The sequence below is a fragment of the Sceloporus undulatus genome, chromosome 2 (genome assembly GCF_019175285.1).
Source record: "Sceloporus undulatus isolate JIND9_A2432 ecotype Alabama chromosome 2, SceUnd_v1.1, whole genome shotgun sequence".
Classification (NCBI taxonomy): Eukaryota; Metazoa; Chordata; class Lepidosauria; order Squamata; family Phrynosomatidae; genus Sceloporus; species Sceloporus undulatus.
Genome location: NC_056523.1, coordinates 267,200,194 through 267,214,438, shown reverse-complemented (window position 1 = coordinate 267,214,438; position 14,245 = coordinate 267,200,194). Strand labels below are relative to the sequence as shown.

At 42.5% G+C, this 14,245-nt stretch overlaps 1 protein-coding gene across 1 annotated transcript in view; it reads right to left on the bottom strand.

The window, feature by feature from the left end:
* CDO1 (cysteine dioxygenase type 1) overlaps positions 1-12,524 on the bottom strand; it is an 18,559-nt gene extending 6,035 nt beyond the window's left edge. The window contains exons 1-3 of the mRNA XM_042453882.1: positions 12,020-12,524; positions 5,884-5,961; positions 869-1,026 (exon numbers count right to left, since the gene is read on the bottom strand). Of these exons, the coding sequence (XP_042309816.1) occupies positions 869-1,026; positions 5,884-5,961; positions 12,020-12,201 (418 nt within the window). The 5' untranslated portion in view covers positions 12,202-12,524. The remainder of the gene's footprint in view (positions 1-868; positions 1,027-5,883; positions 5,962-12,019) is intronic.
* Between the last annotated feature and the right edge of the window lie 1,721 nt (positions 12,525-14,245).

Genomic DNA, 14,245 nt, shown 5'->3' with positions numbered 1-14,245 from the left:
TAAAAGTTAAAAGTATAACTAAAGTCCACCTGCTTCACAAAAAAACATCCTGATATGACTTATATGTCATATGCCTGCTTAAATAAAAATGTCTTGGCTTGCTAACGAAAAGCAAGCAGGAAAAGGGCTAGCCTAGCTTTCCGTGGAAGAGTATTCTTACTGTGAAGGCTCTCTCTCATGTCCTTGCCTGTGGTCTTGCCAGGACTGAGAGAAAGCCTCTTCCTGAAGATCTTAGGGATCTGGCTAGTTTGTATGAGGAGCCAAACCAATGCATGCCCCTGTTCTGCAGTGCATGTTTGGCTGTCATACTAGATTTCCCAAGATGAAACGCTTCATGACTGGCACTGCTTCTGGAGGTATTTCACAGGGTGGCCACTTATAATGGAACAGAACTCAGCTTCAGCAAGGTTCTCCTAATAAAGACAGCCTGACAGAGCACAGTGGATGGAAGCATGATGTGGTAGTGATGGGAGCAAGCAGAAATGCTGCAATTCTTGAGAAGACAGTCCCAATAGTAACAGGGGCAAAAATGGAACCTTCTGACCTCTAGGCACTTGGCTCAATCATGCCAGTTTCTGACACTGGACCTGATTGTAGTTAACAGTCCTAATCATAATAATCCTAATCATAACAGAAAAGTGAACAAGCCTTTAGGTATGTAGGATGGTTAAATAGGACTAAACTTATAACTTATAGAAATGTCTCCATGTGACTTTAAAGAAAAAAACCCAAACAACCCAACACACTTCAAACACTTTGCATCATTTTTTAAAAATGCAATGTTTAAATGCAACAGTGTCAAAACAATTAGAACTTTTATGTAAAATTAATTTTGGAATATGTGAATTGCCAGAGCAAAAGGGCTTACCATTAATGTAGGCGCACTGATTTTCCTTCAAAACTCTTTCTGATTTCTTCTGCATTTCTCCAACCCCTTTTTTGTCAGGCCACTCAAATAATGTTTCTTTTAGATTTCCCTGAAGTATCTTCATGAAGCAATGTGAATCTGTGTGATCATGGATGCTGCTATATATGGACATACATAAAAATATAGTAAGTTAGAAGGGTGGACAGAGTCCTATATAGTACAGGTATTACAAATGTACTGCATAATAAAATGATGTTCTCTATCACATTCTCATGAAATCCAGCAAGTATTAGCATAATGTCATACAAAAACTCTCTGCCTGAAAACTCTATTGAATTCAACTGAGTTTAAGTTCTATTTAAAGATATGGGGGAATATCCCTCACCCTAAATTCCTGGAACCAGAAGTGTTCCATATTTCAGATTCCCCACCCTCCCAAATTTGGGAAGACTTGCATATACACAATGCAATATCTTGGAGATGAGACCCAACTCTAAACATGAAATTCATTTATGTTTCATTTATACTGTATACACATAGCCTGAAAGTAATTTTATAGACAATATTTTTTAAAATAATTTTGTGTATGAAGCAACATTTGTGTGCACTGAACTATCAGAAAGAAAAGGTGTCACTATCTCAGCCATCCATGTGAACAAGTTTGGATTTTGGAGGATTTCAGAATTGTGGATAAGAGATACTAAGCTTGTAGTAACTGACAAGAAATTTCTTAAAATGTGTTTAGTTTGTCTTCTATGCCTCTACAAAGAAAATAATATATTCACATAAAGTTGTCCCTAATTTTAGAGACAAATTAAAAAGTGTTTGCTCATAGTTTCAGTAGAAAATTGACATGCCAGTGTTTTGGAGTAAGAAATGAATGTCACTTTGTCACATCTCCATTCTTGGTTACTTAGTTCTATTTCTGCAACACAGTAAAACAGATGGCAGGTTTTTATTTTTATTCTTAACTATCAGAAATACCAGTTTTGCTTAGGTTAGAAAGCTCTTAGTCCTCCTCCTGTCCCCCACCTCCCTCCACCCACTTCCACTCTCTCTCAAACCCACAGCCTGCCTTCCCTTGCTAATCCACCTTTTCCCTCTCCTCTGGAATAGCCTGTCTCTTTCTGAATTATTTGAAGAATTCTAGTACTGTACCTAGAGAAGGAAGTGGCATCTAAAGCTGTCTCAAAACCACATAAAGAAATGAATCTCCAAGGCCTCTAGCATTGTCTCTAAGGAAGATTAAGGAATCCTAGTGTCTACATATTAGTATTTCAGGCTCCAGACATGTAATGATTAACTAAAATTCATTAATATGTTTTAGAAAACATATAATCCTTAGAGGTACACCTGCAGCAAATTTTAAGCATCCATGCTAAGGTTCGGGTACATAAGATTCATAGTTTATGAACTCTAAACTCTCCCTCTTTAAATAGAGTAACTAAATGGAAATATCCAATAGTAATGTTAAACCAACAAGAGAATGAGCCACCAATTCCTCCCTCCCCACAATTCAGATAGAGAACAACAAGAAATGAAAAGCTAAAAAGGAAATAGAAGACCTGACTAAAAATTAATAACAAACCAAACAAGTCAGGAAGTAAGTAAAATTAGGTACGTATGTACAGTATTACAAATACATTGAAAAGGATCAATTTCTAGTAAAATCACACAAACAGTCAGTGATCTATATTAAATCGAAAATCCATACAGCTGCATGGCATTAAAGGCGCAATAGTCATGAAGGTCAATTAGGCACTAATCTTTTCATTGATAGACAAATAAAAGGTAATATGGTGTTGTGGTTTGAGTACTGGACTAGGCTAGGACACCGAAGACCATAGTTTGAATCCCTATTCAGCCATGGAAACCCACTGGGTGACCCTAGGCAAGTCATGCTTTCTTGGCCCCAGACTGAAGGCAAAGTTAACCCTGCTCTGAACAAATTCTGCCAAGAAAACCCAGTGATGGTCAACTTAAGGTCTCCATAAGTCAGAAATAACTTCAAGGTATATAACAACAATTAACAAGCTAACATTAGAAGAAAAGCCAGATGCATTTTGACATAGCTGTCTTCATCAGTGGCCAATATTGTAGTCCTTCATATCTTCCAGTTCTTCCCACCTCTCAGAGCCAAGCACACTGGCGCATAACCACCAACATTTTTGCTTTTGCTTGAACCTACTAAAACAAAACTCCAACAACTCTTGTCTTCTTCCTGCACCATCAGTTAATGCACGGCAAACTCGTTTTGCAATTTGAACTCAGTTTGCAGCAATTCAGGTAAGCTGAGGACAAACAAGGAAAGTGCAAAGAAAAGAGAGAAACTGGGACATTTTAAAAGCAGCTGAAAAAGTGGAATGACAGAAAATTAATTGGGACTATTCCTGTCAAATTGGTCAGTTGGAAGGTGTGTGAGTGATTTAAGCCCAAGACCCAAACTAGCCACTGAATAACTAGCAAATTATATATCTCACAATAAGGGAGCAATTTTATCCTGCTTCACGTCAACTTAAGGACTAACCACCAGAAAACATTTCTCTTGTAGTCGACAGAATCTTTATGCATCATGTTACAGAATGATACAGTACAGTATTTACCGGTGTCAAAGGTAATGTTGCCACAGGCAATACGTGCATATTTTCTCTCAAAGGGCTACAGTTGTTTCAGGATTTAGTTTCGACTTCTGCAACTGCAGTAGAGAGGCTATTGTTGTTGTGTGCCCTCATGTCATTTTGATTTACGGTGATCTTATCACAGGGTTTTCTGGGCAAGATTTGTTCAGAGGGAGTTTGCTTTTGCCTTCCCCTGAAGCTGAGAGTGTATGACTTGCCTAATGTAACCCAGTGGGTTTCTGTGCCAAGGTAGAGATTTGAACTCTCTTCTCCAGAGTCTAAGAAGATTATCATATACAGGAGCAAACGTCCTCCTCTCATCATTAAATTGTCATTAAATCATGTTAATAGCACAATCAGGGGGAAGATTATCACACACCCATGCACTTAGCCCATTCTTGTCCCATCTGTAAACAGTAATGGAGATGCCATTTGGTATTAATGGAAGTTTCCGTTAATACCAAATGACACCTTCATTACTGTTTACAGATGGGACAAGAACGGAATAAGCGCACGGGATGTGATAATCTCCCTCTCCCCCCAATTGTACTATTAACATGATTTAATGGCAATTTAATGACAGGAGGAGAACGCTTGCCTACAGTGATAAAGTCCATAGTCCAATGCTCAAACCACTACACCATGCTGACTCTCAGCTGAGAGGCTACTGTAGACAAAATCTCTGATACAGTCTGCAGAATTGCTGAGGATTCTTAGAGGAGATACTGTATGAGTGAGTCTCAAATCACTTTTTATCATCATTTTTATCATATCATAAAAAGTGAGGTGAAGAGGAACTCCCTATCACTTTGCAGATACTGCCATAGAAGCAGGGGACGCACAATGCCCCTTCAGTCAAAACACTGAGTGTCTAGAACAATGAAAAACCTCCCACCATTGTAAGAAAGCACAAAGAAGGAAGTCACCAAGTAACTCTACAAGCAGCTTGTTCTGACACAGAATTTACATTCCTCTCACTTGGAGATGTTGGTTATTCAGAGGCCAGAAATAAAGTGCTACACAAATTCTACACCTAGTACATAGCAACATCTAGCTCCACAAATATATGTACTGTGAAGGCAACAGAGAGAGAGAGAGAGAAATTTTAATTTGGCAGCTATGTAATATATGTACATGTATATATGCACACCCCTCCTATTCCTGCAGTCTGCCGTTGCATTTCTCTTACCAGCTACCAAATTAAAATATCTCTTCTTTCTCCCCGTACCCCCACAGTCTTTCTGAACACCAGTAACTCAACTGTTGTCCTGCAATTTGGGTGTATGTCAATTTACTGAATTTTAGTGGTGACCCCATCATAAAATGCACTCACTGCATTTTGGATGAACATATAACTATAACCCCTATACAGCTGGCCCTCTATATACCTGCAGGTTTTTTTATCCATGGATTCAAGCATCCACAGCTTGAAAATATTTGAAAAAGGATAAATTCAAAATAGCAAACCTTGTTTTTGTCTTTTTATGTAAGGGACACAATTTTACTATGCCACTGTATTTAATGGGACTTGAGCATCCACAGATTTTGGTATCGCTTGGGGGGGGAGGGGGTCCTGGAACCAAACCCCAGCAGATACCAAAGGCCTCACTGTATTCTGCTCTGGGGAGGCAGAAGCTGCATTTGCCCCATGCTGGTTAGTCATTTTTATATCAGTCACAACTGTGCTTGCTGAAACAGAGCTGTCAGTAGTACTGACAGACTGGACCTTGTGTTAATAAGAAAGACCTGAGATTATAACAACATTTTTAAGAGAGTCAACTGTTAAAGCAATACATAAAATTTCCAAGAAGACAGTCCATGTGAAATACTGGAACAGGCTGCACTGAAAGAAAGCAGATTGTGACGCTCACTTCAACCATTAGCCACGTCTCTTTGAAAGGTTTGGGGAGGGAAAGTGTTTGAACATGCAAATGCAAACACAGACACAGACACAGACACACACGGAGCGAGAGAGAGAGAGACCCCTTCATTTCAGTAATTGTTCCCTTTTGAATTGGCTGTTCCCACTGCACAGATTATTACATTCTGTAGGGATGCCTTGGCGAAAGTCCCAGATCTGTGAGGAACTCAGAACAGCACAGGCCAACATTCTGCTCTCTTTCAAGGTACCCCTTTGGCTGTTGAAACATCCTTGGCTACAGATTCTCTAGTACCAGAAGTTTCGTGCCTCTATATTCCAGTAGCTAGGGTGCAGAACATGTTTTGCTTGTGAGGATCCCACAGACATTTTTGCCATCACTCCCAAGAAAATGCTTAAAATACAAACCAGTAATGAAAAAATCAACTGATCACTGGCGGGCATTAAAAAGAAATCAATAAAATATGCACAAGATGGTATGCTTTTATCTATCTTTTTATCCGTCTGCAGCCACATACCTGCCATGGCCTTCTCCCCAGCATAAGATCATGAGATTGAACTTCTCATTTCCTTTATCCACAAGATTTCTTGTGTATCTGAAACAGTAAAAGAAAAGAAAGGCTTATTTAAAAAAAATAATTATCAGGGAGAAAACAGAAGGTAGGAGACTCTCTCTTATATTTTCAGAAGAAGAACCCTAAAAGAGCTGAAGTTCAGGGGAAACAGGTTGCCCTCTGTCTGATTTTGGAGCCATACATTCTCCCCTCAGCTCCCCATACCACAGCTTAACCCATTTAGCAGAAGTGTTTCCAAGGGTTGGAAATCTTTGAGAAGAGGAGCATCAATTGCTCCACATTTTACATTTTAGCAAATCAAACTTCTACCTTCTCTGGAAACCTTCCTCTATAAAAAGACATCTAAAGGGACTAACAAAACTAAAACAAAGAATGTGGTATTTTATAGCACTGTACAATATGCCACTAAAAGCAAGGTTGCAATTCCATTGATGAAAGCCATAACTCCAGTCCCATTGCGACTTAGTTTTATATTATATGCATGTGGTTGCCTGCATACAAATCATAGATATCGCATGGGTTTCAAGAAACTCAAAGGGCTTTTCAAAATGGTTTTTCTCAAAGTGCAGCTCCTCATGCCAAATTCACTCATTTGTCCCCCTATTCCAAACTTGTTTGCAATATTACATAGCAATCTACCTTTGAAAGGTAAAAACTGTATTGGGCAGTACGTATTTTGAAATATTACCATTGTTTTAATTAAGTTCCTCCTAATTAAAAACAACAACTCTACAGAGTTTTCTGAAGACAAAAACGAATGAGTCCAACAGTACCATCTATTCTAGGTATTTCTACTCAGAAGTAAGTCCCACTGAATTCAACAGTGTGTATTCCCAGCAAGTGTATCCAGGGCTTCAGTCTGATACTACCAAGGCCGACGGCTACCTACAATCCAAGATTAAGAAAGCATTGCATAAAAAAGAAAAAGAAAAGAAGCATCTGATGAAATGTGCTGCAGCCCATAGAAGCACATGCCACATAAATAATTTCTTTAGTTTTTTAAAGTGTTGCAAATTCTTTGTTGTTAATTTTGGAAAGGTGAACAAACATGGCTATCCCCCTTGAAATGTCTGGATAAAAAGATAAGAGATAAAAGGATTCTAACTTTAAAATGTTTTCTAAAAACCCTGAACATAAACACATCAGTAAACAAAGAATTTCTTTTTTAACAGGATAATAAACACTTCCTACTAAAATATCTTATTATACAGTGATATCTCTTTCTTAAAATATTAGCAGATGCATGAATACATGAAGGCTTAATCCAAACATAAATGCAAGTTTACAGACTGGGATTGTTATCAGAGATCTGTAAAATAAAAAAGGGCCTTTCCAAATGAGAATGATAGGACTGAAATGAGGGGAGAAATCACTGATTTGTCAAAGGCACCCTGTAAAAGACATTGCAACAGATTTACCATTTGTTGGAAAATATAGTAACGTTTCAGAGAACTAGAAATATAAAACCTGACTTTTATCACACAGCCACTTGTTTCTCTTATCTAATCAGTGATAACATTATATAACACAAGATAAGATCTGGGAATGCAGAGGCAGGGCAAGTCAAACTCTAGGAGGAGAACACAGAGTGGAGAACAAGGTGCCTTTCAGCACATGCTTATCCTAGTCATTTGTTTTCACTGCCGTAACTGGAGTGTACACAAAACCCCTTGAACACACACATCTGACTCTTCCTCAGAGCTAACTGTTTTGGATTGCAGTTCCCAGAATTCCCTAGCCAGTATGGCCAATGGCTTTCTTTTCTTAGCAGTGTGTCACTGACCATGATAGCTGTGGATTCTGGGAGTTGTAGACCTAAATTTTCTAAGATCTCATGCTCTACATAATCTTCCTTGATTTTAGCAACCAGGATTTATATCTTTCTTGGTCCTAATGCATACTATCCTACTCCCACAGCTGCATAAATATGCTGTCTCACCTGAGGCTTTAATATCACTCTGTACTACATCTGAAGAAATGGGTTTATATCCATGAAAGCTCACGCTAAAATAAAAATTACTGTAGGTAAACTGAAAGGAGCTGCCACATTCCTTCCCCCCTCCTCTTCCCTTCGTCCTTTTTATGCTGCAAGAGACTACCATGGCCACTTCTTTGAAAACTCATTTAGGAGTGTGGGTGTATGGGAGGAAGCCCTTTTGTTATGGCTTTTGCTTATCCTTTGGTAGTCAGAAATTCTGTCTGATCTACTGCAAATCCCCAAGAGAGCTATCTGTAGATCTACTTTCTGCCCATCCTTAAACAATATATCTTCTTCCAGGCCAGCCAACGCCCCTCTATCAATTTCTGCCAAAGCACACAGAAACCATGCACTAGCTGCCTCTGGTAATTCAAGCAGTCGTTTCTCTCATTGGCCCATCACTTTGGAGGTGTTGCTCCACAGTGGCTGTGATTGGTTGTCAGGTGCTGGCCTTCTCCCTGCCTCTCAGCCTCCCACTCTGGGCTGCTGCGTGGCACTTTGGAGGAGCCTTCTCCCACAGATGCCAGCTGGTGGGAGGAGGAGGAAGAGACACTGGGCAGAGAAAGCGAGACAGGCCTCATGCTAGGATACACGTGCCTCTTCCCTCAGCTGCAAGCCAAAAGGGCTCTCACGAACTCAGAGTGGAGACAAAGCAAAAACATTGGACTATTTAGTTCCCGGTACTAACAGTACATACTGTGCCATTTATAAGGGCTGCTCTGTTTAATGATGCCAATTTTATTGAGTAGAATTCAAAGATAATAGCCGTGTTAGTCTGTAGAATCAGTACACCTGACTTCAATCTACAGCTTATAGTACCTTTGAAATTGGCAGCATGAGCTTTCGCAGACTTCGGTCTACTTCCTCAGATGCATTTGGTGGAGTGGAAGCTAGGTACAGACATATATATGCCATTGGTATGTGAGGTATCCACTCCACCAAATGCATCTGAGGAAGCAGATTGAAGTCTACGAAAGCTCATGTTGCCAAGTTTTACTGAGTATTATTTTTACAGTTAGGGAGCTTGATAGCATTCAGGCTTATGAGTGGGGAATAAACCCACTGATCTAGGGTCACTAGAGTGAAAACTGAAGAGGGCTCCTGTACTCTTCAAGTGCTGTGATTGTTGCTGTATGCCTTCAAGTCATTTCTGATTTATGTGGACCCTAAGGTGAACCTATACTGTAATGGGGTTTTCTTGTCATTACTTGTTCAAAGGAGGTTTGCCTTTGCCTCAGGCTGACAAAGTGTGATCTGCCCAAGGTAACACAGCTGGTTTCCGTGGCTGAGTGAGGATTTGAACTCTGGTCTCCCGAATTGTAATCCGAGACTCAAACCACTACACCTCATTGGCTAGTTTTGTTTGTTAGCTGGTTGAGTGATAAGCAGCGTTTGCTGAAATTCACTCTTCTATACAACCGTTAAATGTACTGGAACCCAATCCAGTTTTCAGTCTGGAAACTCTAGTGGCAGAGCATATGCTTTGCATGCAGAAATGCCCATCTGCAGTCCCTAGTAATTACAGGTAAGACTAGAAAAACCTTTACCTGAAGCCTGGAAGATCTGCTGCCAGTGTGCCAAAAACACTGGGCTAGACTGACCTCAGTCTTACTCAGCAGAAGTCACCATGTTGTTGCTCTGTGCCTTGAGGTCATTTTCTACTTATCATGGATTTTTCTTGGCAAGATTAGTTCAGAGGTTTGCCATTGCCTTCCTGTGAGTCTGAGAGTATGCAGCTTGCACCAGGTCAGCCTGTAGGTTTCATGGCCGAGCTGGGAATTGAACCCTACTCTTCAGAGTCATAGTCCAACACTCAAACCACTACGCTACACTGGCTCTCCAAGTTACCTTTTTACATAACCGTGTAAGCCACTTGGTAAAACAGTGGCAGGGTTCACCTAGCACACTAACATGCTATTTGGTCAGGAAAGATGGGAGTTGTAGGTCAGCACATACAGGTATAAGGCACTTCAGGTCAGGATGTTGCAGCAGCCTAGCTAAATATGTGACAAAAGCCACAAAACATACATTTCCACTTGGTCATCAAAACCCAGCCTTAATCACTGTTGTCATGGTCTTCTTGAGTTCTTCTTCCACTATTTTTTGTTGATTTTTGTTATCTGTGTTCATCTTCTTCTTTTTTTGGCACTGGTGCATCTGAATACATCCTTCATCATACTCAGAATGATGAAAGAGCAGTTCAGGTTGTTGTCCCAATTATGGTTCTTGTCACTGGTCATCTGAGCTTATCCTCAACATATATAGTTAGAACAGGAAACGAACATTTTAATAATAATAGATTAGCTGCCTATTCATTCTCTAAGAAAAGGAGTCAGGATGAATTTTTATCCATACTTTATCCATGAATGAGGTTATGGTGAAGTAGTTACTCTAATTCATATTGGATAAAGCCCACTTGAACTTCTGATCAGCTGAAAGGGTGCTCATGGAGATAACAAGGCACCACTGTGTGCTTTGGGGTTTACACTGTTTAAAAAAAGGTTTCCCTGTAGGCTGGCCTGCTGGATTTTATTGATGTTCTCACCACCAGCTCCCACAAGTGCAACCCTGAGGACTCATGTGGAAAGGGAATTCGGATTGTCTTGCACAGAAGCAGATCCCCAGCTATGTGGCAGCTACCAGGGACCAAAAACGTCTGACTTGGTGAAATGCATTTCTGAGTGGGAATGAAGGATTGACAGGTACTGGCATTAATGGGGCCAAACAGCATTAAAGCTCTGGTGGAGAATTCCACAGCACTGAGCCATGGCAGTTAAAGTGGTGTCAAACCAGATTATTTCTGCAGTGTGGCTGCAGGCTCAACTGTCCCTAAGCTGCTTCATCTTTAAATTACCAGCCCAGTAGTCCAAACTGCTTTGCCCCCCTCGCCAAACAAGAACAAAACCTGCGCTGCCCAGGGATCTGTCGCAAAATTAGTTAAGAGGACCCGCTTTCTAGACAAAATGGAGGTAATCCAGAGAGAGCAAATTTGTAACAGCAGCACTACTAACAAGGTGCCTCAGTCCAGATGCAAGCGGAGAAAGTAAGAAAATGTCAAGAGTAGGAAATTTCTGTTTAAGGCTCTTTCAAACTAAAGAGGACAGGCTTACTCTCCTGGAGGCTAGTTTAACCTGTGGTAATGTGGTGTAGTGGTTTGGACTATGATTTTGGAGACTAGGGTTCCAATCCCTGTGCAGCCATGAAAATCCATTGGGCGACCTTGGGCAAGTCACACTCTCTCAGCTTCAGGGGAAAGCCAAGGCAAACCCCCCTCGGAACAAATGAAAGAAAAGCCCATGATAGGGTTGCTGTTAAGTCAGAAATGGGGCATACAAAAACCACCACAACCATCTAATGGGCTTGTTATGATTCCCAAACTTTGGTCTTCCAAGGGTTTTGGACCTCCAATCCCAGAAGCCCCAGCCAACTGGGCAGCAGCTGGGAACTGTGGGAGCTGAAGGCCAAAGCCCCTGGAGGACTACAGTTGGGGAACCACCGTGAGAGTCTCTGGGCCAAAACACACTGCAGAAATAATCCGTCTTGAGACCACTTTAACTGCCCTGGCTCAGAGCTAGGGAATTCTGGGAACTGTAGTTTTGTGAGACATTTAGCCTTCTCTGTCCCCCAGTCCTCTCTGGAGGACTTTGGTGCCACAACAAACTACAGGTCCCAGAATGCCCTTGCACTCGGCCAGGGCAGTTAAAGCGGTCTCAAACTGGATTATTTCTGCAGTGTGTTTTGGCCCTGTAGGCGTGTTTGTGGAGGCTGCACCCACATTGCAGAAACAATCCGTTTTGACAATGCTTTAACTGCTTTTAGTTCTGGTTAAAAAAACAACCCCAATTCCCCAAATCCCACAGCCTTGAGCCGTGGCAGTTAACACACTGCAACAAACAGGTGAGCACATGACAACCAAAACTACAAGTCAACACACTACAAGAAGTTAGTACACTACAACCAACCAACTACAATTCCCAAACGTTCAGACCCTCCAACCAGAACCCCCCCCCCCTGCAGCCCTGGAGGCGCCGAGGGAGCCAGAGCGGTGCCGACCGGGCTCCTTTCTGCTCCCCAGCAGCATTAGCCAGGCAGGGCCTTTACCTGAACTGGTCGAACTGGGCGTATCTGGCCCAGTCCCCGGGGTTGCTCTCGTAGGACTCCATGGCGGTCTGGACCTGGGCCGCGTTGACCTTCTTCTCTCCGGAGAACAAGTGATGGAGCTCCTGGACCAGCTCCTCCAGCGCCTGGAGCTGGCCCACCTCCGTCTGCCCAAGGAGAGCCATCCTCCCCGGCAGCAGCAGCAGCAGCAGCAGCAGAAGCCCAGGAGGGAAGAAGGAGAGAAGGAAAGAAAGAGGCGCCTTCCAGGGGAGCCTCTCTTTATCCCTGGAGTCGGAGGGGGAAGGTCCCGAGACTCCCGACTCCCGAGTGGCCGCCGCTGAGGGCAGAGGGAGGGACCCAGAGGCTGCTGCTGCTCTGTTCTCTGGCCCGCAGGCAGGCAGGACGAGCCCAGCCCCCGGCTCGCCTTGGAAAGCCCAGCGCCTCCTTCCTCTCTCCTCCTGCTGAAGAAGGCGGGAAAGGGAAGAAGCCCACCGCCACCGAAGCAGGACTACTCACACAAAGGCCCCTTCCTCCCCACTCACGCGGGCAAAGCTGCCCCACAAAAGGAGACCTCTGCAGCCTTGGCCTCTCTCTGCCATGGTCTGGGCCTCAGAGGGAGAGAGAGAGAGAAGAACCCTTCCCCTTTGGGGTCCTGTCTTTTTAGATTGGAAGCCTGAGGGCAGGGAACCCTCTGAAGATAGTTCTCTGGGAGCCTTGAGGGATGAAGGGCGGGTAGAGATACCGAATACATATACATAAATAAATGCTCATTCTGCTGTCCACAGCTTCAAGTATAATGGGGAAATAGGCATCATCGGTGCTCCAAAGCAAGCCCTGAGTTGGTCACTTTAAGATAAGGGACATGGTTTTACTTTCAAAGCTATAGCCATGTTAGTCTGTGGCATCAGTACACAGAGACCTTTGAGAAAGGAGCTGGCAGCATCAGCTTTCCTAGACCAAAGTCTACTTCCTCAGAGACATTTGCATATAATAATAATAATAATGAGAGATCTTGTAGCACCTTTTGAGATCAACTGAAATAAAGAAGTTGGCAGCATGAGCTTTCCCAGACTTGTTCTTCTTCCTCAGAGGCTTTTGGATATAATGAGTAGAGAAATCTGTAGCACCTTTGAGACACACTAAAAGAAAGAGGTTGGCAGCATGAGCTTTCCTAGACCAAAGTCTACTTCCTCAGGTGCTTTAATGTAATGCAATGATAGAATCCTAGAGTTGGAAGAAACCTCAAGCACCATCCAGTCCAACCCCGTTTTGCCATGCAGGAACTCTCAGTCAAAGCACCTCTGCTGTGACAGATGGGCCTACAACTCTTTATGATTCAAAGCTATAGCCATGTTAGTCTGTGGCATCAGTATGTAGAGAGATCTTGTGGCACCTTTGAGACTCACTAAAGGAAGTTGGCAGCAAGAGCTTTCCCAGATGCCTACTTCCTCATGTTGTTTTATACTCTGCTGTAATCCCGCTTCGATCCTCTGGGAGAAGTGGGAAATATAAATAAAACTTATTATTATTATTATTTTACTTTGTTGTTGTGCAGCTTCAAGTTGGTTCCGACTAATGGCAACCTTAAGGTAAACCTATTCTGGGATTTTCTTGGCAAGGTTTTTCAGAGAGGGTTTGCCATTGCCATCCTCTGAGGCTGAGAGAGTGTCATTTGCCCAAAGTCAGCCTAGTGGATTTCCATGGCTGAGCCAGGATTCAACCCCAGAGGCCTACTCCAATGCTTGAACCACCACACCACACTGGTTTTTCATTATATTACACCACTGGATTTAATGGGAGTCGATCATCCACAGATTTCGATAGCCACCAGGGGTCCTGGAACTAAAGCCCAGCAGATAGCAAGGGCCCACTGTACAGAATATTGGCCAGTTCTGGGCTCCACAATTCAAAAGAAGCTGGAGTGTGTCCAGAGAAGAACAACTGAAATGGTGAAAGGTCTGGAAACCTTATCTTATGAAGAGAAATTTAGGGAGCGGGGGATGTTTAGCCTGAAGAAGAGACTGTTAAGAGGTGATATGATGGCCCTGTTCAAGTATTTGAAAGGGTGTCACATTGAGGATGGAGCAAGCTTGTTTCTGCTGCCCAGAGAATAGAACCCATAGCAATGGATGCAAGCTACAGGAAAAGAGATTCCACCTTGACAGTAAGAGCTGTTAGACAGTGGAACACACTCCCTTGGAGGGTGATGGAGTCTCTTTCCTTGGAGGT